This window comes from Hemitrygon akajei, chromosome 16, assembly GCF_048418815.1.
Source record: "Hemitrygon akajei chromosome 16, sHemAka1.3, whole genome shotgun sequence".
NCBI lineage: Eukaryota > Metazoa > Chordata > Chondrichthyes > Myliobatiformes > Dasyatidae > Hemitrygon > Hemitrygon akajei.
In genome coordinates, this window is record NC_133139.1 from 94,071,584 (window position 1) to 94,099,518 (window position 27,935).

At 39.7% G+C, this 27,935-nt stretch overlaps 1 protein-coding gene across 1 annotated transcript in view; it reads left to right on the top strand.

Annotated features, from left to right (window-relative positions):
* LOC140740300 (complement C3-like) overlaps positions 1–27,935 on the top strand; it is a 250,059-nt gene that overhangs the window by 85,199 nt on the left and 136,925 nt on the right. Inside the window, exons 15-16 of the mRNA XM_073069454.1 lie at positions 14,231–14,360; positions 24,096–24,167. Coding sequence (XP_072925555.1) covers positions 14,231–14,360; positions 24,096–24,167 — 202 coding nt within the window. The remainder of the gene's footprint in view (positions 1–14,230; positions 14,361–24,095; positions 24,168–27,935) is intronic.

Here is a 27,935-nt window from a genome sequence, read left to right on the forward strand (position 1 = left end):
CATGAGGCCCTGAGAGTGGGTACCATTCCCGCAAAAAAAACAAAGTCAGCGTGTAACTCCAGGTCAGGGTCTTCAAAAGAATTAGTTGTGATTGAGCTAGTTCCTGAATGAACAAAGGAAGGCTGAATGCAAAATGTTCTACACTCAGTGAGTGGTGAATCTTTGAATTCTTCACCTGGAGGGCTGAGTTATTCATTCAAAACAGATGTATAGGCTCTTGGATATTAAATCATATGGGAAATGTGCTGGGAAACAGTGCTACAGTTGGTAGTCAGTTGTAATCCTCAGGAAAGGCATAGCAGGCTCAAAAGTTCTGAATGATCTACTTCATCTCCCTTTGTATGTTCTTCTGGTCTTTAACATATCAATCCATTTGTTTTATGGTCACCATTGCTCAACAATATTTTTTATGTCCGTCTTATTTAATTAGTTAGTTTTAGATTTTGCAGGTGTTTTTGTAGGCTTTGAACCCTTGGCTGGATCTTATTGGCCCAAGCAAGATCACTAACTCAACAGGTCGGTAATGTGATTGTTATCTTCCAGTCAGTTGGCAGCGTGTTCAGTCACAACGGCTTCTATGGGTTCAACAAAAGGTACTACTATCCTATTTAAACATAATTTTAATGTCACAAGATCCTACTATATATTAAGGACAAAGTACTGTAACTCAACCGCATCAATCAGTTGCTTGTTGATGGAGAAAATGAAGGAGTTGCGCATCATGCTGTTGCCTGAAGCAAAGAAGGCATACAGTCTAATAGCGAGTGACTGTTTGGTTGATTTCTTGTAAGCACAAGACCCTTTTGGACATTGTTAACGTGAAATGCTGCAAGTTCAATTCACTGACTTCTTGGCGGTGAGCAGGGTCAGATGGCAGAGGAGCTGTGTGGCCTCGGTCATAACAAGGACTAGGCCTCAAGCCATGGTGTCACTTGTTTACCGCTGCCAGGAGAGAAAGCCATTGGAGCCAGTGTGCTCCTCTGGAGGTAGTCTGGGCTGATGTCCAGAATGGAATCTGCACTGCCTCCCCATGTTTGCTTGGCTGAAGACAAGCTCTATTGTGGATTTATGCAGAGTTATGCAGCATTAAAGGTTCAGGTCAGTTCCACTAGTTGATGACCATGTCTCGGCAGCAGAATTTGGACGTTTAAAGAGAACATGCTCTACTTTAGTTCAGTGTGTGCTTGCGTGTTGGATTTCTGGCCTGATTGGATTCTCATCTAACGTCCATAAGGCCATAAGATATAGGAGCAGAATTAGACCATTTGGCCTATTGAGTCTGCTCCACCATTTAATCATGGCTGATCCTTTTTTCCCCCTTCGTCACCCCCACTTCCCAATCTTCTCCCCATAACCTTTGATGCCATGGCCAATCAAGAACCTATCAATCTCCTCCTTAAATACACCCAACTACCTGGCCTCCACAGCTGCTTCTGGTAACAAATTCCACAAATGCACCATTCTTTGGCTAAAGAAATTTCTTTTCAATTCTATTTTAAAAGGGTGCCCCTCTATCCTGAGGCTGTGCCCTCTTGTCCTAGACTCTTCCACCGTGGGAAACATCCTTTTCACTTTTACTCTGTCCAGGCCTTTCAACATTCAAAAGGTTTCAATGAGATTCCACCCCCCCACCAATCCTTCTAAATTCCAACGAGTGCAGACCCATCAAACTTTTCTCGTATGATAACCCTATCATTCCCAGAAACATCCTTGTGAAGCTCCTCTAGATCCTCTCCAATGCCAGTATATCTTTTCTTAGACAGGGAGCTCAAAACTGTACACAATACTCAAGCTGAAGCCTCACCAGTCCCTTATTAAGCTTCAGAATCCCATCCCTGTTCTTATATTGAAATGAATGCCAATATTACATTTGCCTTCCTCACCACCGACTCACCCTACAAGTTAATATTTAGGTATTCTACATTTGGACTCCAAGTCCCTTTGTAGTTCAGATTTTTGGATTTTCTTCCTGTAGAAAATAGTCTGCACATTTATTTCTTCTACCAAAGTGCATGACCATGCATTTTCCTACATTGTATTTCATTTTCCACATTCTTGCCCATTCTCCTAACCTGTCTAAGTCCTGTAGCCTTCCTGTTTCCTCAACACTATGTGCCCCTCCATCAATCTTCATAACGTCTGCAAATTTGGCAACAAAGCCATCTATTCTATCTTATAAATCATTGATATACAGCATAAAAAGAAATGGTCCCAACACTGACCCCTGCGGAACACCACTAGTTTCAGGCAGCCATCCGGAAAAGGATCCTTTTATTCTCACACGCTGCCTCCTACCAATCTGCCAATGCTCTATCCATGCTAGTAGTGCTCCTGTAATACTGTGGGCTCGTATCTTGGTAAGCAGCCTCATATGTGCACCTTGTTAAAGGTCTTCTGAAAATCCAAATATCCAACATCCACTGCATTTTCCTACTTGTAGTCTCCTCAAAGAATTCCAATAGGTTTGTCATGCAAGATTTCCCCTGAAGGAAACCATGCTGACATTGTCCTATTTTGTCCTGTGTCACTAAGTCCTCCATAAACTCATAATTAACAATTGATTCTAATATCTTCCCAAACTCGGTGGTCAAGCTAACTGGTCTATAATTTCCTTTCTGCTGTCATCCTCCTTTCATAGAGTGGAGTGATACTGGAAATATTCCCATCCTCTGGAATCAATGATTCTTGAAAGATCATTGCTAATGCCTCCACAATCTCTACCACTTACCTCTTTCAGAACCCTTGAGTGCAGTTCATCTGGTCTGGGTGACTTATGTTCCTTTAGGTCTTTCAGCTTTTTGAACACTTTTTCCTTTGTAATTGTAACTGCACTCACTTCTCTTCCCTCACACCATTCAACCCCTAGGATACTATACTGCTGGTATCTGCCACAGTGAAGACAGATGCAAAGTGCTCATTTAATTCATCTGCCATCTCCTTGTCCTCTATTATTATTTATTTATTTCTTTTTAAATCTTTTTATTAATTTTCAAACAAGCATAATAAGAAAAACATCGAGTACAAAGAGCTTAAGAGTACATAGAAACATAGAAAATAGGTGCAGGAGTAGGCCATTCGGCCCTTCGAGCCTGCACTGCCATTCAGTATGATCATGGCTGATCATCCAACTCAGAACCCTGTACCTGCTTTTTCTCCATACCCCCCGATCCCTTTAGCCACGAGGGCCATATCTAACTTCCTCTTAAATATAGCCAATGAACCGGCCTCAACTGTTTCCTGTGGCAGAGAATTCCAAAGATTCACCACTCTCTGTGTGAAGAAGTTTTTCCTCATCTCGGTCCTAAAAGGCTTCCCCTTTATCCTTAAACTGTGACCCCTCGTTCTGGACTTCTCCAACATCGGAAACAATCTTCCTGCATCTAGCCTGTCCAATCCCTTTAGAATTTTATACGTTTCAATAAGATACCCCCTCAAACTTCTAAATTCCAGTGAGTATAAGCCTAGTCGATCCAGTCTTTCTTCATATGAAAGTCCTGCCATCCCAGGAATCAATCTGGTAAACCTTCTTTGTACTCCCTCTATGGCAAGAATGTCTTTCCTCAGATTAGGGGAGAAAACTGCACACAATACTCTAGGTGCGGTCTCACCAAGGCCCTGTACAGCTGCAGTAGAACCTCCCTATTCCTGTACTCAAATCCTTTTGCTATGTATGCCAGCATACCATTTGCCTTTTTCACCGCCTGCTGTACCTGCATGCACACCTTCAATGACTGGTGTACCATGACACCCAGGTCTCATTGCACCTCCCCTTTTCCTAATCGGCCACCTTTCAGATAATAATCTGTTTTCCTCTTCTTGCAACCAAAGTGGATAACCTCACATTTATCCACATTAAATTGCATCTGCCCTGAATTTGCCCACTCACCTAACCTATCCAAGTCACCCTGCATCCTCTTAGCATCCTCCTCACAGCTAACACCGCCGCCCAGCTTCATGTCATCCGCAAACTTGGAGATGCTGCATTTAATTCCCTCGTCTAAATCATTAATATATATTGTAAACAACTGGGGTCCCAGCACTGAGCCTTGCAGTACCCTACTAGTCACTGCCTGCCATTCTGAAAAGGTCCCGTTTACTCCCACTCTTTGCTTCCTGTCTGCCAACCAATTCTCTATCCACATCAATACCATACCCCCAATACCGTGTGCTTTAAGTTTGCACACTAATCTCCTGTGTGTGTACATAATTAATAGGTTAATATACAAATACAAACAATTGATAATCCACATATAATAGCCTCCCAAACTCATAGTAGGTTACAAAAAATGGAAAAATAAGAAAAAAAAAACAAAAAAAAAAACAACTAACCTAACCGACTTGGGCTATTGCATTATATTAAGTATACACAGTAGTGTCAATAACTCCGCACCTCTATCCAAATAATTAAAGATGATAAGGATAGGGTTTGGGAAAGGTCAGTTTAACTCATATGAAAGTGTTGGATAAATGGTCTCCAAGTTTCTTCAAATTTAACTGAAGGGTCAAAAATGACACTTCTAATTTTTTCTAAACTCAAAGAGATAGTTTGAGAAAACCACTGAAATGTAGTTGGAGGATTAATTTCTTTCCAGTTCAATAGGATAGATCTTCTTGCCATTAATGTGACAAATGCAATCATCTGCCAATCTGAGGGGGATAAACGACTATTATCCATCATTGGTAAACCGAAAATTGCAGTAATAGGATGCGGTTGCAATTTGATATTCAAAATTGTTGAAATAATACCAAAGATATCTTTCCAGTAATTTTGCAGACAGGGGCAAGACCAAAACATGTGAGTCAATGAGGCAACTTCAGAATGACATCTGTCGCAGATTGGATTAACATGAGAATAAAATCGAGCAAGTTTGTCCTTAGACATATGAGCCCTATGGACAACCTTGAATTGTATTAGGGCATGTTTGGCACAAATGGAAGAGGAGTTAACTAACTGTAAAATTTTCTCCTACTGCTCTGTGGGTAAAAGACAATGAAGTTCTTTTTCCCATTCCTTCTTAATTTTATCTGATACCCCTGGTTGTATTTCATAATCATATTATAAATGATGGCTACTAAACCCTTCTGACAAGGATTCAGAGCTAGGATTTTTCCATAATATCCATTGGACATAAATTTGGAAAGGAATGTAACATATTATTCAAAAAAATTTCTAATTTTTAAGTATCTAAAAAAATGGGTTTTAGGCAAATTATATTTATTGGACAACTGTTCAAAGGACATAAAACTATTATATAAAAATAGATCACAAAAACATGTTATACCTTTTGTTTTCCATAACACAAAGGCTTGGTCCATAAAAGAGGGCTGAAAAAAATTGGATATAATAGGGCTTGATAATATAAACTTATTCAAGCCAAGAAATTTATGAAATTGAAACCATATTCATAATGTATATTTAACTGTAGGATTAGTTATTTGTTTATTCAATTTAGATAAAACAAAGGGAAGCGAAGATCCTAAAATAGAAAACAATGAAAAGTTTTGTACAGATTTGCACTCCAAATTTACCCATTGTGGGCTTGGTAATGTGACCGATTCTTGTGTCCAAAATATTAAGTATCGAATGTTAACTGCCCAATAGTAAAATCTTAGGTTTGGCAAAGCCAAACCACCTTCCTTCTTAGGCTTCTGTAAATATTTTTTACTTAATCTAGGTTTTTTATTCTGCCACACATACGAGGATATTTTGGAGTCAATAATGTCAAAAAAAGATTTAGGAATAAAAATTTGTAATGCTTGAAATAGATATAAAAATTTGGGTAAAACTATCATCTTGATAGCATTAATTCAAACAACCAATGACAAAGATAATGGGGACCACCTAGTAGTAAGTTGCTTGATGTGGTCAATCAAAGGTAAAAAGTTAACTTTAAATAAATCCTTATGTTTCTTGGTGATTTTAATACCCAAATAAGTAAAGTTATCTGTGACAACTTTAAATGGTAAGTGTTTATATATTGAAACTTGCATATTTAATGGAAATAATTCACTCTTATTAAAATTCAGTTTTGTAGCCGGAAAAGCTACTAAACTGAGCAAGCAAGGATAAAATAACAGGAATAGATCTCTTAGGGTCAGAGATGTATAGTAACAAATCATCAGCATATAGTGATAGCTTATAAGTCCCCTCCCTGCGGGTAATACCAAAAATATTAGGTGAGTCACGAATAGCAATGGCTAAGGGTTCCAAAGCAATATCAAATAGTAGAGGACTTAAAGGACAGCCTTGCCTCGTACCATGGAACAGCTGAAAAAGGGGAGATCTTTGATTATTGGTAAGAACCAAAGCCAAAGGCTTATAATATATTAATTTAATCCATGATATATATTTTGGGCTAAAATTAAAATTCTGCAGTGTATTAAATAAATATGGCCATTCAACTCTATCGAATGCTTTTTCAGCATCTAAGGAAATGACATATTCTGGAATTTTAGATGAAGGAGTATAAACTATATTAATTAATTTTCTAATGTTAAAGGATGAATAACGATTTTTAATAAATACGGTCTGGTCTTCAGAAATAATTTGAGGTAATATATTTTCTAATCTAGTGGCCAAAATTTTGATAAAAATCTTGGAATCAGTATTCAGCAAAGATATAGGCTGATGGGATGCAAATTCAATAGGGTCTTTGTATTTTTTAAGAATTAGAGAAATGAAGGTGTTCATAAAAAGATTGTGGTAGTTTACCTACAGTTAATGCATCTTTAAAAAATTTACAAAGCCAAGGAGAGAGTATAGAAGAAAAGGATTTTTAAAATTCCACAGTATAACCATCCAGACCAGGGGCTTTACCTGACTTCATTGAAAAATTAGCCTCTTTTATTTCAGTTTCCGTAATAGGTGCATCTGGTAATACACAATCTTTGACTGTTAATTTCAGGATATTCAATTTTCTTAAAAATTCATCCATTATGGAAGAATCATCAGAAAGTTCTGATTGATATAGAGAGTTATAAAAATCTTGAAAGGCTTTATTTATCTCTTTATGATCAATCATCAAAGTGCCATCTCGTTTATGAATTTTAATGATTTGCTGTTTAACCAAAGCAGTTTTCAATTGATTAGCCAATAATTTACCAGATTTGTCTCCATGTACATAAAACTGAGTCCTAGATTTAATTAACTGATTTTCAATTGAGGAGGATAATAACAAACTGTGCTCCATTTGAAGTTCAACTCTCTTTTTATAAAGTTCTTTACTAGAGGTCACAGAGTAAGTCTTATCAATTTCTTTAATTTTATCAACCAATTTAAGTATTTCAGTGTTAATTTGTTTCCTGACTCCAGCAGAATATGAAATAATTTGTCCACGAATAAATGCTTTAAAAGTGTCTCATAATATTCCACTAGAAATCTTTTCCATTATTATTTCTCCGGCCTCATTTTCTAGTAGTCCTATATCCACTCTCCTCTCTCTCTTATTTTTATATACTTGGAAGAAGCTTTTTCTATTCACATTGATATTTTTGCTAGTTTGCTTTCATATTTCATCTTTTCACTCCTAATGATTCTTTTAGTTGTTTTCTGTAGATTTTTTATAACTCCCTCATCCTCAATCTTCCCACTATTTTTTGCTTTGTTATATGCCCTCTCTTTTGCTTTTACAAAACAGAAGACTGAGTACAGGATTAATGGTCAGTACAAACCAGAAGACTGAGTACAGGATTAATGGTCAGTTCCTTAAGAGTGTGGATGAACAAAGGGACCTTGGGGTTCAAATCCATACATCCCTCAAGGTCACTGCACAGGTTGATAGGGTAGTTAAGAAGGCCTATGGGATGCTAGGCTTCATTAACAGGGGGATTGAGTTCAAGAGTAGAGAGGTTATGTTGCAACTCTACAAATCTCTGGTGAGACCACATTTAGAGTATTGTGTTCAATTCTGGTCACCTCATTATAGGAAGGATGTGGAAGCTATGGAGAGGGTGCAGAGGAGATTTACCAGGATGTTGCCTGGTTTGGAGAACAAGTCATATGAAGCAAGGTTAGCAGAGCTGGGACTTTTCTCTTTGGAGCGTAGAAGAATGAGAGGGGACTTGATAGAGGTCTACAAGATTATGAGAGGCATAGATAGGGTGGATAGTCAGTACCTGTTTCCCAGGGCACCAATAACAAACACCAGAGGGCATATGTACAAAATTAAGGGAGGGAAGTTTAGGGGAGACATCAGGGGTAAGTTTTTTACACAGAGGGTTGTGAGTGCCTGGAATGACTTGCCAGGGATGGTGGTGGAGGCTAAAACATTAGAGGTATTTAAGAGCCTCTTGGACAGGCACATGGATGAAAGAAAAATGGAGGGTTATGGGGTAGTGTGGGTTTAGTACTTGTTTTTTAAGGATTATATGGGTGGGCACAACATGGGGGGCTGAAGGGCCTGTACTGTGCTGTAATGTTCTATGGTTCTATGGTACATTAGTTTTGACTTCTCTTGTCAGCCATGTTTGTATTATTTTGCCATTTCAGTGTTTCCTTGTTTTTGGAATACATCTATCCTACACTTTTCCCATTTTCCCCAGAAACTCAAGGCATTTCTTCTCTGCTGTCAATTCTGCCAGCTTCTCCTTCCAACTTACCTTGACCGCCTCCTCTCTCATGCCACAGCAATTTCCTTTACTCTACTGAAATACTGTTGTGTCAGACTTTACTTTCTCAAGTTTCAAGCTGAACTCAATCATATTGTGATCACTGTCTCCCAAGGATTCCTTTATCTTAAGTTCCCTAATCGCCTCTAGTTCATTACCTAACATCCAATCCAGTATAGCTGACAGGCTCAACAACAAACTGCTCTAAAAAGCCATCTTGTAGGCATTCAACAAATTCATTCTCTTGAAAACACAAAGTACACTGCAGATGCTGTGGTCTCTTGAAATCTAGTACCTACCTAATTTTCCCAATCTACCTGCATGATGAAATTTCCCATGACTATCATAATATTGCCCTTTTGACACACCTTTTCTATTTTCCCATTGTAATCTGTAGTCCATATCCCAGATTCTGTTGGGAGGCCTGTATATAACTACCATCAGGGTCCTTTTATCCTTGTAGTTTCTTAACTTAGCCCACAAGGATTCAACATCTTCCAATCCTATGTCACATCTTCCTCATGATTTAGAAACATAGAAAACCTACAGCACAATACAGGCCCTTCATCCCACAATGCTGTGCAGAACATGTACTTACTTCAGAAATTACCTAGGGTATCCCATTAGGATTTATGGTTAGGGTTAGGATTCAATGTTGTTCTTTACCAGCAGAGCCACGCCACCTCTTCTGTCTACCTTCCTATTCCTCCGATACAACGTGTAACCTTGGACATTCAGCTCCCAATGGGTAGATGGAGCTCATCTGCCTGGGAAGGAAGTCCATCTAAGAGAGGGAAAACTCTGATTTCAAACTTCTGCTGCCTTGTGGCCATACCCACTTATGGGAAAGGCTTCGGGAGTAAACCCTGAGGACAAATCCGGAGCTGGAGTCCCGAAGGCAGTCCAACTTTGCTTTCAACCTTACTCTGACAACTCCTGTGATGTCACTGGTGCCAAGCTGTATCGACCCTTGCCCTTCCCTTGGACAACATCAGTGGTGTGGAGAGGGGAGACTTGCTGCTTGGACAACTGCCGGTCTTCCATACAACCTTGCCCAGGCCTGCACCCTGGAGAGACTGAAGCAGATCCATGGTCTCATGAGACTAACAGATGCCATCCATCAGCTCCCAACTACAACCATCCTTCAGCCATGATACAGTAAAGGCTATAACATCATAGCCAACAATCTGTACAGGTGCAACAAGATCATCCACTTTATTTCTTATTGTCCACACTTTGAGATATAACACATCGAGTATTGTATTTGCTACACTTTTTGATTCTGCATTCCTAATGTACTTATACTCACCCTGCTGGCTGCAATTTTGTCCTATCACCTCCTGACAGTCTGACTGCACACTAACTTTGCTTTATTACCTTCTGTCCTATCCTGAGTCCCTTCACTCTAGTTCCAATCCCCCTGCCAAATTAGATCAAACCCTTAACAAACCTGCCCACAAGAATATTGGTCCCCTTTGGGTTCCACCACCACTCTTCCCTTTTGTAAAAATCATACCTCTCCCGGAATAGATCTGAATGATCCTAGAACCTGAAGCCTTGATCCCTGCAGCAGCTTCTCAGCCACACGTTTATTTAGTCAGGAACCCTGTTCTCGTCTAGGTCTCGAAATCATGTCTCGATTCTAGAATCGGATACTTCAGAACTTTGGTCCTTACCATCCTCACCTCAGCCTCTTGTCACACTACTAACTGAATTTAGTTTACTTCATTGTACTTTCCACCTGTTTAGTGCCTTAGTGTGTGTTTGTTTTATATAGATCTGGAATGGGTTGGAGAGGAATTTTTGTTACTGTGCATAACTACATATCAATTAAATAAAAGCACGCATGCGGGAGATGGGTTTAGCTGGTGTATTCACATTGCAATGAGAGAGAGAGACTGAGAACAATGTGCACGCTCAGACAGTAAATCAATACATAGTGCTAAGAGGGGGTGGGGGAGTCATTGCTCTAAAGGAAATAGATTCATTCATTACACTTCCTCCCCTTTTAGATTAATGCAACATAAAACTATATATGTACAAAACATTCAATTTCCCTTTCATAAAGCCATATTCCAAATAGACATACTTTCACAAGAACAGTCCATAACTAATTTCACAGTTCTGAAGATCCAGTCTTTTGGGTGGTATTCTGTTTCTTTCAGGATGGTGCCTCTGAACCAGTGGAGTGGCATCAGGTTTGGTAGATGTCTTGTCAACAATAACGTTCTCATCACACCTCTGGACCAGTGGAGTGGCATCAAGCTTGGTTGGTGTCTTGCCTAAGACAACATTCTCAGTTTCCAGTCTCAGGTTGCTTTCAGTGACATCATCACTGAGATACAAGTCCGGAGACTGTAACACGTTCATCTTGTTGGATGTGGTCAACTCAAGTGTGTTCTTTAGTTGAGTATCCAGTATCTGGTCCACATGACGTCTCCATGTCTGATCTCCAACATCCACTGTGTACATCAGTGGTCCAGTTCTTGTAGCTATCCTACCGGGTGTCCACTTGTCTTCACAGTAATCACACACTGGGACGTCCTGTCAATATCAAAGCTCCTTGTTGATTTACTTGGCAACTGGCTGAACTGTTTATTCTGCACTTCTCTCCATAGATCTGGTTTCAGGAGTTCTGTGCAAGATCCCTGTTCATGAACAACATTGCAGGTGTTTGATTTGTCATCACATGAACAGAGTTCCACTACACAAAAAAGAAGTTGTCCACCTCGTGCTGTGTAGGAATGTCCTCCTTGTCCATTGCTTTAATGGACTTCTCAAAGGTTTGGATAAACCTTTCAACTAACCCATTCACTGCTGGGTGATGAGGAACTGACTTGAAATGTCTGATACCATGTCTCTTCATAAACAGTCAAAATTCTTTTGATGTTGTCACTCTCAATTTGTTCAGGTAAGCCATTTCTGGCAAAGATAGTTGTCAGAGCAGAGACAGTTTTTGCTGATATGGTTGACTTCATTGGTATGATCTTTGATCACTTTAAATGAGCATCCACAGCAATCAGAAACATAGAGTCTATGAATGGCCCAGCAAAGTCAATATGCACTCTTTGCCATGGTGAAGATATCCACTCCCATGGATGTAACGGTGCCTGTGAGGTTGCATTTTGAATTTTTTGGCATCTCTAACAGCTTTTGGCCAAGTTTTTGATCTGTTTATCTATTCCCTTCTCAAACACCTTCTCACTAGCATTAAGCAGCTGTGTCAGCCCCTGGTTAGTGCTAACATTTGGATTGCACTAACCTGTTGATGCCACACTGTGAGCTTTGATTGAGTGCCAGTCTAGTTGGATTTTCCTCAACCACTCTCATCTGAAAAGTGCTGGCCCTCCACCTTTCAATACATAATGCTCTAACTGCTGTGTTTGGCCTCCATACATCACATTTGCCTTCAGTTTGCTTTTGAGAGATACTTTTTCACCCATGTAGGTCTTTAGCATCACTGAGGCCTTCTCGAATGATATCTTAGAAAACAGTCTGTTGTAGTCGGCCTCTAGAATTATAGACAAAGCTGACCCTGTATCCAGCTCCATTTTCAGTTTTACACCAGATACATCTATCATGATGCAGATGATTTTGTGATCTGCTTCAAGTCAAGTCAAGTCAAGTCACTTTTATTGTCATTTGGACCATAACTGCTGGTACAGTGCATAGTAAAAATGAGACAATATTTTTCAGGACCATGGTGTTACATGACACAGTACAAAAAACTAGACTGAACTACGTAATAAAAAAAAACAACACAGAGAAAGCTACACTAGACTACAGACCTACACAGGACTGAATAAAGTGCACAAAAAAGTACAGGCATTTACAATAAATAATAAACAGGACAGTAGGGCAAGGTGTCAGTCCAGGCTTCGGGTATTGAGGAGTCTGATAGCTTGGGGGAAGAAACTGTTACATAGTCTGGTCGTGAGAGCCCGAATGCTTCGGAGCCTTTTCCCAGATGGCAGGAGGGAGAAGAGATTGTATGAGGGGTGCATGGGGTCCTTCATAATGCTGTTTCCTTTGCGGATGCAGCGTGTAGTGTAAACGTCCGTGATGGCTGGAGGAGAGACCTCGATGATCTTCTCAGCTGATCTCACTATCCGCTGCAGGGTCTTGCGATCCGAGATGGTGCAATTTCCGAAACAGGCAGTGATGCAGCTGCTCAGGATGCTCTCAATACAACCCCTGTAGAATGTGATGAGGATGGGGGGTGGGAGATGGACTTTCCTCAGACTTCACAAAAAGTAGAGACACTGCTGGGCTTTCTTTGCTATGGAGCTGGTGTTGAGGGACCAGGTGAGATTCTCCGTCAGGTGAACACCAAGAAATTTGGTGCTCTTAACAATCTCTACCGAGGAGCTGTCGATGTTCAGCGGGGAGTGGTTGCTCCGTGCCCTCCTGAAGTCAACAACCATCTCTTTTGTTTTATTCACATTAAGAGACAGGTTGTTGGCTCTGCACCAGTCCGTTAGCCGCTGCACCTCCTCTCTGTAAGCTGACTCGTCGTTCTTGCTGATGAGACCCACCATGGTCATGTCATCGGCAAACTTGATGATATGGTTCGAGCTGTATGTTGCAGCACAGTCATGGGTCAGCAGAGTGAACAGCAGTGGACTGAGCACACAACCCTGGGGAGCCCCTGTGCTCAGTGTGATGGTGTTGGAGATGCTGCTCCTGATCTGGACTGACTGACAATGCAGTTCTAGGCATGACAGTTCACCTTTGTCAGACTCTATGTTGACTGACTGTGTTTTACATTTGGTAACATTATGCAGTTGCTTAGTTTTGTGCTTGAGACTTTTCACTCAATTGTGCTTTTTGTCTGCACTGCACGTTCTCTCTATGTGACCTTGCCTGCAGACTTTTTCTTTAAACCAACAGTCATTTACATCATAGGAGGATGTGCCACATCGATAACAGCTTCAACTTTTTGCACTATTCTGGGACATTTTGCGCATTTCGCATTCTAACCTTCTTTTCTGTAGTTCTCTAATGATATTGCAATAGTCAGTGCCTGTTCTACGATTAGGTCTCTTTTGACCAGTGGCCTCATTTGAGTGCTTTGACTATGCATGCCACATAAAAACCTATCCCTTAATGCAACAGAAAGTCCATCTCTAAAGTCACAGTACTGGAAAGGTTTGTGCAGTTATGCAATGTATTCAGAAAAGCTTTCATCTTTTGGCTGGTTCCTTTTGTAAAATCTAAATCTCTCACCTATTGCCAGTGGTTTAGGGCTCAAGTGACTTTGTAAAATTTTAACAATTTTGTCAAACATTTTGCTTGTTGGCTTTTCAGGGGTTACTAGTTTGCGTAAGACACTGTACGTCCTTGTACCTATTAAGCTAAGAAGTGCAGGGGCTTTCTTTTCCTCCTCCACGTTGTTCGTGGTACAGTTCAACCCTCTTGAGGTATATAGGGAGAGGGTGAGGGAGAGAGATACGTAAACAGCACTGCATGTGCAGACAACAGATCATTAAGTAGATGCTAAGGGGGTGGGGGGTCTTTACTTTAAAAGAAATAGATCCATGCATATCTACTAACCGAATTTTGTTTACTTCATTGCATTTCCCACTTCTTTCGTGTGCTTTTGCGTGTGTTTGTTTTATTACAGGTCTGGAATGTGGTGGAGAAGAATGATATTGGTTGCTCTCCTGGAAGTGGTAAAAATTTCCTCGGTGTTTTCTCAGATGCAGGATTAGTCTTCGTAGCGAGCACTAACGTCAAGACTGAAACAAGAACAGGTGCTGGTTTCTGGAAGCACTCAGTTTTGAATTAATGTTTTATTAAGTGAATGTTGTGTTAATGCTGATTTTATATTTATGATAGGCACTTCTTTAGAGATCATGCAGGTAAAGGTATAATAGCCTGTAATTGCTACCCATGATGACTCCCAATTATCCACCTTTAGGTCCCATTTCTGATTCACCAACTGCCCCTTAGTAATGTAAGTGAAAATATTCTTAGTCCCCATAGATATTGATAATAGCAGTTTTCCCTTGCCACACTCTTTATATATCTATAAATTGTCAAAAGTATTTGCCCAATCTTCAGCACTACATGAGCAGGAGATTGAATCTATCAATTCAGTTGTTTTGCCATTGTCATTGATCACTTTCATATGTTGTTTTCCATCAATTGAATCCATCTATTTCCCAGACAACTGCCTGATAATGAGTGTCTGCAACCATGATGTCATATTATCTTAGATCATACGTCCATATGGATGGCCACCAATATCGCCTTTTGTTGGTGTTGTAATATCGTTCGATTCTGACACTGCCTCAGCCCACCAGCTGCTGAAACTTTTAGTCCTGCCTTTGTTACATTAAGACTTCCTTATTTGAATGGACTCCTGATTCGTCTCCCTTGTTTTCCTTCCCTTCAACTTGTGCTGCTACAGTGCTCTGTTGGTCATGTCCTTCAAACTAAGCCTTATGCTAACCTAAACTAGCTCTTGATTAAATAACACATATTAATTCAGGAGAATCAGCAAATGTTGGAAATCACAGACAAAATGCTGGAGGAACTCAGAGAGCCAGGCAACATCTATGGAGGGGAATAAAAAGTCGATGTTTCAGCCTGAGATCCTACATCAGAAGATTGCAGAAAAGGGAAGAAGGTAGAGGTGAGAGATTGTCCAGAAGGAGTACAAGCTGATAGTCGGTAGATGGAAACAGATGAGCAGGAAGGTTAGTGCATGGGGGAGCAATGTGAAGTAAGAAGCTGGGAGGTGATAGATAGAAGAACTAAAGGGCTGAAGAAGAAGGAATCTGATTGGAAAGGACAGTGAACCATGGAAGAAATGAAAGGAGGTACAGATGAAGTGGAGAATATGCAGGAGGAACCAGAATGGAAAATGGAAAAAGAGAGAAGGAGGATGGGAGAGTAATTGTGGGGTTAGAGAAATTGATGTTTATGCCATCAGATTGGAGGCTGCCCAAACAGAATATGATGTGCTGCTAATTTGAAAATTCTCATTCTTGTTTTCTTATTCTTCTGTGCCTCATCCTTGTTTTCTTATTCTTCTGTGCCTCATCCTTTCTTTATGTCATTGCTTTCCCACCTTTACTTTCCACTAAAACATGTTGTTTCAGTTTTGGTCTCGAGAGAAGCCCTGCTTTGAACTGCTTCCCCATTGCTGGCTGCACTCTCTGCTGTCATGATGTTGCATTCTACAATTCCCCCCCCCCCCCCTTAAGATGATTCTTCAAACCTACCTTGGCCAAGTATTTACTCATGTGTCTTCATTTCACCTTGTGCTTTCTGTGTCTGTCTTCAATATTATTGCTGTTTTGGACCTTATAAATGCAGATTATTGATACTATTATTGTCATTAAAGAAATGCTCACCAAACAGTTTTAAAATCAAATAAAAGTAAAAACATTTTTCAAAAGCATATGAAACATCATGCCCTGTTTGTCTACCAGTGAAGCTTTATCTACCCCATTCATAACTTCTATAACTATGTTGTCAACCTGCTTTATTTGTTGTGAGCAAAATGTCAGATAAACAACTGATTTTATATCAAAAAGTTGATCACATCTTCACTGTGAATCAGTATACAGTAAATGGGTAGCAGCATACAGACATATGAACTGGAAGTAGAATTAGGTTATCAACTGTTCTCCATGTTCCACAATTCAGTTATATAATAGCTTACCTGACTTTCACTACAACTTTATTTGGGTAACATTACAAAGAATCTATCTTCCTTAAAGATATATTTTTTCAAGAACTTTATTTTCACTATTCTTTGAAGAAGCAATTTCAAGATATATGACTGTCTGAGAGGGAGAAAGATATCTGTCGAACATGGGCAGTCCTTTGTATTAAGAGATGTGATCTTGTTCTACCTTTTACCCAGAAGAAGAACATCTGTTCCACATACATTCATGATCTTTTGGGATTTTTTTATCACTTAATGAAGTCCCTCCTATTCTTCAGAACAGCAGACTCTTCTCAAAAGACCTTTTCCAAGTATTAAATTTAAATCTTCTTGAATTAGTTCTAACATATTCACATCCATCCTTAAATAAGACTAATAGTGTACACAGTGTTCCAAATGTAGTATCAACAATACCCTATATAAGTGAAACAATACTCCTATTGACTACTTGCAATAAATTGCTGCTGCATAGTATTTATAATTACTTGCTGCACTCTGAACGTAAGCATTTGAAAACCATGTCTAGGACACTCAAAGTCCTTTGTATTTGAAATTGGAAATGGAATTGAAATTGATTTGTTATTGTCATCTGTACTGAGAAATAGTGAAAAACTTTTGTTTGTATGCAATTGAATCATATCATTCCATACACTAGTATATTGAGACAGTAAAAAGGGAAACCATAGTGCAGAATATAGTGCTACAGATACAGAGATAGTGCAATGCAGGTAAACAGACAAAGAGCATGGGCTATGATGAGGTGGACTTAGTGTGTGAGCGGTCCATTCAAGATTTGGATAACGGGGTAAGTATACTGAGATGTCTGCAATCTCTCACCAATTAAACCATTTGCTCTTCACTTGTCCTGCCAAAATGCGCCATTTCAGCTCTGTCCTCACTTTTCAGCTACCTAGCTGCACCTGAAAATCTCTTTGATACCTTAATTGATCATAATAAGTCCTGTTCCAGATGAAGAGTCCTGATGAAGTGTCCTGGCCGAAAAAATAACTCTTTATTCCTTTCCATAAATTATAACTAACCTGCTGAGTTTTTCAAAAGTGTGTGCATGTGTGTTATTCTATGTTTCTAGAATGTGCAGAATCTCTTGTGTATATGATCATATTAAATTTACATAAGTTATATAATTATCCCTTGAGTATCTATTTATAAATGTCATAGGTTTGTGAATTCCTTCCAGACATTGAAAGTGTAGTTTGTTTATCTAAAAACACAAAATGCTGGCAGAACTCAGCAGGCCAGACAGCATCTATGGGTGGAGGTAGTGACAACGTTTCGGGCCGAAACCCTTCATCAGGAGTGAAGGGTTTCATCACTCCTGATGAAGGGTTTCAGCCCGAAATGTTGTCACTACCTCCTCCCATAGATGCTGTCTGGCCTGCTGAGTTCTGCCAGCATTTTGTGGTTTTATTTATTTCCAGCATCTGCAGACTCACTCGTGTTGCCTTGTTTATCTAATTTGCTTTTGAGAGATTCACAATTGTTAATTGAGCCCTTTGTTTATTTTGGCCAATCTAACCATTAATGCAATGTATTATTCACTCACTCTGAGCATTTGTTTCATATATCCCTTTCCAAAGCATTCCTTGCAGTGAAATGAAGTAATTAGATCAGTACGTAATCCATACTTGGTTCAGTTAAGACATAAACTTACCAGTTCAATTAGGGTGGCAACTTGTTGCAAACTGCTCTCTACAGATCCACATATTATTATAGTCATTATATTCTTTTAAATCTAAATTCAATGACCTAAAAATAAGTAGTAACATTCTTTTAAGTATAGTCTTCAAATTATTACCTGCTTATGCTGTGCTTTCCCTGTAACTGACACTTTATTCTGCATTCTGTCATGGTTTTTACCTTGTTCTAACACCAGGTACTGATGTGAAAAAATGCTGTATATAGATGGCATTTGAAACAAAGTTTTTCACTATACTCTGGTACATGTTACAATAATAATCCAGTTTACCAATGTTCCATCATGTCTCCAGGCAACTATGCTCTTCTACTTCAGTCTGATTATTAACCCCCTCCCCAAAGTTCAATAAATTATTAATAACTTTAAACCTGTAGTTAATTCTCTCACCATTACAGGGACATATAAATAGTTGCCTCAAAGCGGGCCTGATATAGTAACTGGCTTTCTTTCTTCCTCAATCATTATTAATTTTATGAAGCTAGTAAAGGGGTGTTTGGAATGATTTATAAATGGTGGTTACTATAAATTTAGCACCCAGAGGTAAATTAGGACATGAATCAATTGTATAAAGAGCTAATTTAAATACATTCTGATACATTTAAAGGTACTGGGGAAAAAAGAATCTAGTTCTATAATTATCTTTATTAATCCTCAATAGTGCATCAAGAACCCAAGTGTGGATTGACCTTCAACCCTAGATTTTGATTTAGTCATTTAAGCTCCTTTTTAAAAAAATATTTATTTGATCATTTGATCAAATTTGATTATTTGATCATGACCAATTTAGAGCATAAGACCATAAGACATGGGAACAGAATTAGGCCATATGGCCCATCGAGTCTGCTCCACCATTCAATCATGGCTGATCCTTTTTTCCCTCCTCAGACCCGCTCCTTGGCCTTCTCCCCATAACCTTTGATACCGTATCCAATCAAGAACCTATCAATCTCTACCTTAAATACACACAACGATCTGACCTCCACACCCAATCATGGTAACAAATTCCACAAATTCATCACTTACTGGCAAAAGAAATTTCTGCACATCTTGGCTTTAACTAGATGTCCCTCGATCCTGAGGTTGTGCCCTCTTGTCCTAGATCCTCCACCATGGGTAAAATCTTTTCTACATCGACTTGGTCTGGGTCTTTCAACATCCCCCCTCATCCTTCCAAATTCCAGCAAGTACAGACCAAGAGCTATCAAATGTTCCTTATATGATAACCCTTTTATTCCTGGAGTCATCCTTAAGAACATCCTCTGAAACCTCTCCACTGCTAGCAAAAATCTTTTCTTAGGTGAGGAGCCCAAAACTGTTCACAATACTCAAGGTGAGACCTCATCAGTGCCTTATAATGTCTCAGCATCACATCCCTGCTCTTGTATTCTAGACCTCTTGAAATGGATGTTAACATTGGCTTTGCCTTCCTCAACCCCAACTCAACCTACAAGTTAACCTTTAGGATGTTCTGCACAAGGACTCCCCAAGTCCTTTTCACCTCAGATTTTTGGATTTTCTCCCCATTTAGAAAATAGTTTGTTCATTTATTTCATAGGTATAAATATCCTGCATATATTTTCCAATGTTGTATTTCATTTGCCACTCTGTTGACCATTCTCCTAATCTGTCTGTCATTCTGCAGCCTACCTCTTTTCTCAACATTAGCTGCCCCTCCACCAATCTTCGTATCATCTGAAAACTCAACAACAAAGCCATCTATTCCATCAACTAAATCATTGATATACAGCATAAAAAAAGGTCCTTGCACTGACCCCTGCGGAACACCACTGGTCACTGGCAGCCAACCAGAGAAGAATTGTTTTATTCCCACTCTCTGCCTCCTACCAGTCAGCCAATGCTCTAACCATGTTAGTAACGCTCCTGTAAAACTGTGGGCTCTTAACCTGTAAGCAGCCTCATGTGCAGCACCTTGTTAAAGGTCTTCTGGAAATCCACATATACAACATCCACTGCATTTTCTTTATCTATCCTACTTGTAATCTCCTCAAAGAATTCTAACAGGTTCATCAGGCAAGATATTCCCTTAAGGAAATCATGCACTTTGTCTTAACTTGTCCTGTGTCACCAAGTACTCCATCACCTCATCCTTAACAATTGACTCCAACATCTTCCCAACAACTGTGATCAGGCTAACTGGTCTATAATTTGCTTTCTGCTGCCTTCCTCCTTTCTTAAAGTGTGGAGTGACATTTTCAATTTTCCAGTCCTCTGGCACCATGCTGGTGTCCAACGATTTTTGAAAGATCATTACCAATGCCTCCACAATCTCCACCATTACCTCTTTCAGAACCCTAGATTGCAGTTCATCTGGCTTGGGTGATATGCACCTTTAGGTCTTTCAGCTTTTTGAGTACCTTTTCCCTGGTAATAGTAACTGCACTCACTTCTCTTAGATAGATAGATAGATAGATAGATAGATACTTTATTCATCCCCATGGGGAAATTCAACTTTTTTCCAATGTCCCATACACTTGTTGTAGCAAAACTAATTACATACAATACTTAACTCAGTAAAGAATATGATATGCATCTAAATCACTATCTCAAAAAGCATTAATAATAGCTTTTAAAAAGTTCTTAAGTCCTGGCGGTAGAATTGTAAAGCCTAATGGCATTGGGAGTATTGACCTCTTCATCCTGTCTGAGGAGCATTGCATCGATAGTAACCTGTCGCTGAAACTGCTTCTCTGTCTCTGGATGGTGCTATGTAGAGGATGTTCAGAGTTTTCCATAATTGACCGTAGCCTACTCAGCGCCCTTCGCTCAGCTACCGATGTTAAACTCTCCAGTACTTTGCCCACGACAGAGCCCGCCTTCCTTACCAGCTTATTAAGACGTGAGGCGTCCCTCTTCTTAATGCTTCCTCCCCAACACGCCACCACAAAGAAGAGGGCGCTCTCCACAACTGACCTATAGAACATCTTCAGCATCTCACTACAGACATTGAATGACGCCAACCTTCTTAGGAAGTACAGTCGCCTCTGTGCCTTCCTGCACAAGGCATCTGTGTTGGCAGTCCAGTCTAGCTTCTCGTCTAACTGTACTCCCAGATACTTGTAGGTCTTAACCTGCTCCACACATTCTCCATTAATGATCACTGGCTCCATATGAGGCCTAGATCTCCTAAAGTCCACCACCATCTCCTTGGTCTTGGTGATATTGAGACGCAGGTAGTTTGAGTTGCACCATAATTGACCTGTATCAGTTTCCTATACTCCTCCTCCTGTCCATTCCTGACACACCCCACTATGGCCGTTCTCCTCTCACACCGTTCAATATTTGGCACACTACTCGTGTCTTCCACAGTGAAGACTGATGCAACATACTCATTTAATTCAGCTGCTATCTTTTTGGCCCCTGTTATTATTTCTCTGGCCTCATTTTCTAGTGGTCCATTATCAATTTTCATTTCTCTTTTAGGTTTTGCATACTTGAAAAAGCTTTTACTATCCAGTTTGATATTGTTTGCTAGTTTGCTTTCATAATTCATCTTCTGCCTTCTAATAATTATTTTAGTTGCTCTCTGTAGATTTGTAAAAGCTTCCCAATTCTCTGTCTTCCCACTAATTATTGCTTTGCTTTTTCTTTTGCTCTTACATTAGCTTTTGCTTCCCTTGTCAGTCATGGTTGTACTATTTTGCCATTTGAGTATTTTTTTGTTTTTCGAATACATCTTTATTGCTTTTTCCTCATTTTTCCTGGAAACTCGTGCCTTTGCTGCTCTGCTGTCATCCCTGCCAGCATTTCCTTCCAATTTGCTTTGGCTAACTCCTCTCTTATACTGTAATTTCCTTTACTCCACTGAAATACTGCTATGTCAGACTTTATCCCTATCAAATTTCAAGTTGAACTCAATCATATTGTGATCACTGACTCCTACAGGTTTTTTTACCTTCAGCTCCCTGATTCATTTAGCCTACCTTTCCAGTTAAGATGGTTGAACGGTTCTCCCATTATCCTTTCTGAAAAATTCAATATTAACTTATATTGTGCTGCATCTAACTTGTGTTTTAATGGCCTAATATTCTTACCTTTCACATAGTCAAGCCAGAATTCATTACAGAAACTTGATCATTACTGAGCTTGGTTCTGGTCACCTCACTACAGGAAGGATGTAGAAGTCATAGAAAGGGTGAAGAGGAGATTTACATGGATGTTGCCTGGATTGGGGAGCATGCCTTATGAGAATAGGTGGAGTGAACTCGGCCTTTTCTCCTTGGAACAATGGAAGATGAGAGGTGACCTCATAGAGATGTATAAGATGATGAGAGGCATTGATCATGTGGATAGTTAGAGACTTTTTCCCAGGGCTGAAATGGTTGCCACAAGAGGAGACAGGTTTAAGGTGCTGGGGAGTAGGTACAGAGGAGATGTCAGGGTTAAGTTTTTTACTCAGAGAGTGGTGAGTGTGTGGAATGGGCTGCCAGCAATGGTGGTGGAGGCGGATACGATAGGGTCTTTTAAGAGACTTTTTGATAGGTATATGGAGCTTAGAAAAATAGAGAGCTATAGGTAAGCTGATTAATTTCCAAGGCAGGGACATATTTGGCACAACTTTATGGGCTGAAGGGCCTGTATTGTGCTGTAGGTTTTCTATGTTTTTTTTCTAAAACTCTAAGTTACGGTCCAATGGAGTGACGTGGAAGGCATCATATTTTGAAAGAAATATTAAACTGTAAACATCTCCTTCATCTAGATATAAGATCCCATTGCATTATTTTGAAGCAGAACTTGTGAATTCTTCTTTTCCTGGATAATGAGTATCATTCAAAAATTAAATAGTTTCTGCTGATTAACAATCGCAGGTTATGGTGACTTGCTGTGTTGAAGTTCAAGTATATTGACTTAGGCATAAATATCCTGAGTATAAACACCATGTAAATTTGCTTTTTTCAGCAACAACATAGTACATTACAAATATGACAAACATAAATTATAGAAATCAAAATTAGCATAAATTTAGCACAAACTTAGATTAATATAAATTATACATTACTTACACAACAAAATAAATAAAATGCACATAATAACATTAGTGAAAGTTTGAGGGAAATATAGTCTGAGGTAGAGCTAAAGATTTTCAGGTCAGTTCTGGAACCTGATGCTATTGTTGAAACTTGATTGTGTGGTTCTTTTTGGCTCTTGGACCTCCTACCTGATGTCAGCAATGAAAAGAGGGAATGACCTGGATGGTGGAGGCCCTCATAGATAGATGTTGCCTTCCTGAGATATCCTATACATACCCTCATTGTACCCATGATGGAAATTGCTGAGTGCACCACTCTCTGAAGACTCTTGTGACCTTTGTGCACTTGAGTTTCCATACCAGGATACATGAGGCAACCAATCATAATATTTCCACTGTACATTCTGTAGAAGCTTTTCAGAGTCTTCAATTAGATGTGGAAACTCTGGCATGCCATCTTCATGGTTGCACCTCTGTGCTGGGGCCAGGATAAATCCCCCAAGATGTAGACACCCAGAAATTTGAACCTGCTGATTTTTTTGCACCATGGACCCTAAAATAAGGACTGGTGTTAGTCTCCTTCCTAAAGTCTTATAATCAGTTCCTTGTTTTTGCTTGTGTTGAGTGCAAAGTTGTCAAGGCACCATTCAACCAATTGATTTATTTCACTCCTGTATGCAAAATGCTGAATTATCTGCTTCAGAATTATCTCATTGGTTATAAAATGCTTTGGAATATAAACTGTACAATAGAACTGGTGTCTCCCTCTTGCCACTGCATCACTTGTAATATAAATTTTCAATTGTACTCGCACAGTTCCATCTTGCATCTGACTGTTTCAGTCCACAGTTTGTGAATTTTAAGTTGGTTCCACATTCTCAAATATCTTGAGTTTTGACTGAAGACACATTAGCAATGATAGTATGTTGTTTACTTTTTGCTGAATTGTCTTACCTTTCAAAGTGTTATATTTCCATATGTGGAAATGAGTATATTCAGTGTGTGCACTTATGTTGGTAAAATTGAATTTTATTTAATAATAATGGATAGACAGGGATGCAAATTAACATTCACATAATGTAAATGTTTCAAACATTTAATTGCAGAGCTGAAATGTCAACAGCCAAATACACGCAGACGTCGTTCAACAACTTTGGGGATGGTCAAGACACAGAAATGTATGTATTTCCAATTTAACAAGTGGTTTATTGACATAAATCATATTTGTAGAGATTGTTTACATGGCAGCTTTTTTCAAATGATGGTAATCCAATTAAAATGTAATGCAACAGAAGTGAGTTTAAAAGTAATAATTAACACTTAAAGGAGAAAAATGTGCTTAACTTTGATATTAGTTGTGTATTGTGAGGTGTATCATCCTGAACCTGTTCTTACATCCAATCTTATCATCCTTTCATTCAGTCAAGGCTGGTCCTGCTGTTCATTGCCTGTTTTAGGATGAGTACTTATATGGTATAACTGAAATATATCATTAAAAGGAAGGTATAACATACTTGAAAAATATATTGGGATGTTTTTTAACAACTGAATCTGCTGTGTGATACCTCAAATAAATGAAGGACTGAGTACTGCTATAGAGGTCCAGTTTAACTTGATAAGTTCAGGCATAGGCTAATAAGTGACAAGTAAAATGACATCACCAAAGTGGCAAACAATAACTGTCTCCAAAAAAAGGTAGGGAGTCTAACCTACCTTTTATATCTAATGAAAAACTGTGACATTTTTGAAATTGCCTAGGGCAAGGATGGGCAGAGCAGTGGAAGTGTCTGATTGGGCACAAGCTAAATTGCCAATGTATTAAATTTCCTAAAAGAATGGCAGTTGGAGACAAGATAAAAATAACAAAATTGAGACAGAGAAGTAAGCTCGTAAGTCTGTGGTGAGGAAGGAAAATGCAATGTTAGCATTCATTTCAAGAGGACTTTAATATAAAAGCAAAGTTGTAATGTTAAGGCTTTATGAAGCACTGCTGAGGTCTCACTTGGAGAATTGTGAGCAGTTTTGGGCCCCTTATCTTAGAAAGGATAAGACCATGAAGTATAGGAGCAGAATGAGGCCATTTGGTGTGTCGTCTGCTCTGCCACTTCATGATGGCTGATCCATTTTTGCCCTCAGCCTCAATGTCCTGCCTTACCAACACCCCCCCCCCCCCACCCCCTTCATGTCCTGAAGAGATGTGCTGAAACTGGAGAGGGTTCACAGGAGGTTCACAAAAATGATTCCAGGATTGAATAACTTGTCATATGAAAAGTGTTTTATTGATCAGGGCTTGTACTCACCAGAATTCAGAAGGATAAGAGGTGCCCCCATTAAAAGCTATCAAATGATGAAAGATTTTGATGGAGTGAGTGCGGAGAGGATGTTTCCTATGGTGGGAGAGTCTCAGACCGGAGAACAAATCCTCAGAATAGAGGGGTGTCCTTTTAAAACAGAGATGAGGAATTTCTATAGCCAGGGAGTGGTGAATCTGTGGAATTCTTTGCCACAGGCAGCTGAAGAGGCCAAGTCTTTATGCATATTTAAGACAGAGTTTGATAGATTCTTGATTGGTCAGTGTTTGAAGGGATATAGGGAGAAGGCAGAAGATTGGGGCTGAGAGGAAAACTGAATCAGCCATGATGAAAAAGGGGAGCAGACCCAATGTGCCAAATGGCTTAATTCTGCTCCTACATCTTATGGTCTTATGGTCATTCACAAACAAAAGAAATAGGGCGAGACCTAAAGTTTCTCAGAGAGAGAGAGAGAGTTTATCAAGGGAGGAAAAAAATAGTGAGTGAGTGCATGTTCAGCATTGTCCCCATGGATGGAACAGAGGTGTTCTGCAAAGAGATTATTCAGGCTTTGCTCCAGTATGAATAAATACCCTGGTTATAAGTTAGGTCAAAATGTGGGCATCCTGTCGCAAGTACCAAGTGCCTGCCTCCTGAAAAGTTTTCATTAATTTCCAAGGCACATCAGGAGGATGATAGAAAAACTCAATTTTTTTGGATAAATGGAGTTCCAACAACCCTCAGGAATGTTGACAACATCTAGAACTAAACAGCCTGTTTTATTGGCACCTTATTAACAGTTCTAAATATTTGTTTCCTCCAGCATTGGTAGACCATCTAAAATACAGTTCTCCAATAGCATCTCCTAAACCCAGAACCCAAGGAGTACAAAGACACCAAAGGCTTGGAAAAACCGTTAAACTCCTCTCTAATTCATAAACCATTCTGATTTGGAAATTGCTGAAGGAGTTTCTTCAACACTGGGTCTAAATACTGGAATTCAGAGCAAACCCAGAATCCTTGGAGCCCAACCATGCAGCAGGTGTACTTTCAACAGAAGTTCTGCAGAGTTTTAAAAGCACATTTTGCCACTATTTTGTCAAGGATGGTTAAGATGGACTCCAAGTCCGTGGGTATATTTAAAGCGGAAGCTGATAGTTTACTCATTTATCTGGGCTCAAAGGATATGGCAAGAATGCAGGTTTATGGGGTTGTGTGGTAGCCAGGATCAGTCATGATGGAATGTGGAGCAGACTCGATGGGGTGAATGGCCTAATTCTGCTCCTATGCCATCTATTTTTATGGTCTAACAGCTAGTGAATCTGGCTCTGTGCTTAGAAGTGGTGGGGAGAAGAGGCATGCAGCAGTGTTTGGGAATATGTTCAGAAGAGGAACCCAAAGGAGGCTCTGTGAATGAAAACAAGATTCCTGGATGGTTTGTTACCTCCTGGGTGCCAGGGCCAGTGACATCTCAGATTGAGTACACAGCATTCTTAAGTGGGAGGGCAAGCAGTCAGAGGTTCACATGAGTACCAATGACATGGTTAGGATGGGTGATGAGGTCTTACACTGTGATTTCAGAAAGTTAGGTGCTAAGTTAAAGAATAGGACCTCTAGGGTTTTGATCTGAAAGTAGGTAGTGGAGTGGTTGTGGGAAAAGATGTTGTCAAGGCTAAATACAAAGTCAGGAATCAAAGGGTCAAGCATAATGAAACTAATGTTTGGAGCTGCATATATTTCAATGCAAGGAGTATTGTAGGTAAGGCAGATGAGCTTAGGCAGATGGATCAGCATGTGGAATTACGATATTGTAGCCATTAGAGAGACATGGTTGCAGGTGGGGCAGGACTGGCAGCTCAAAATTCCAAGGTTCTGTTGTTTTAGATGTGATAGAGCAGGATGGAGTAAAGGGGGTGGGGGCGGTCAGGGAAAATGTCATGGCAGTGCTCTGTCAGGGCAGACATGAGAGCTTATCTAGTGTGGCTTTATAGGTAGGTCTGATGAATAAGAAAGCCAAGGCCACATTAATGGGATTATATTATAGACCATCCAGCAGTCCATGGGATTTAGAGGAGCAAATTTGTAGAGAAATTGCAGGCTGTTGAAAGAAACATAAGGTAGTGATAATAGGTGATTTTAAATTTCCACATTTTTTCTGGGACTCCCATACTGTAAAATGGCAGAATGGGAAAGAGTTTGTCAACTGTGTTCAGGAAAGTTTCCTTAATCAGCACATAAGAGTCCCAACTAGACAGAGTGTGATACTAGATCTCCTTTAATTGGAGAGGACCCAGAGAAGGTTCACAAGGATGATTCCAGGAATGAAAGGGTGAAAGGGTTATCATACCAGGAACATTTGATGGCACTGGGTCTATGCTCATTGGAATTCAGAAGGATGACGGTAGATTTTATTGAAACCTTTCAAATGTTGAAAGGCCTGGACAGAGGAGATGTGAAAAGGATGTTTCCCATGCTGGAAGAGTGAAGGACAAGAGGACATGGCTAAAGGGTGGTGAATTTGTGGAATTTGTTGCCACATGCAGCAGTGGAAGCCAGGTCAGTAGGTGTATTTAAGGCAAAGATTGATAGGTTCTTGATTGGACATGGCATCAAAGGTTACAGGGAGAAGGCCAGGAACTGGGGTTGAGGAGGAGA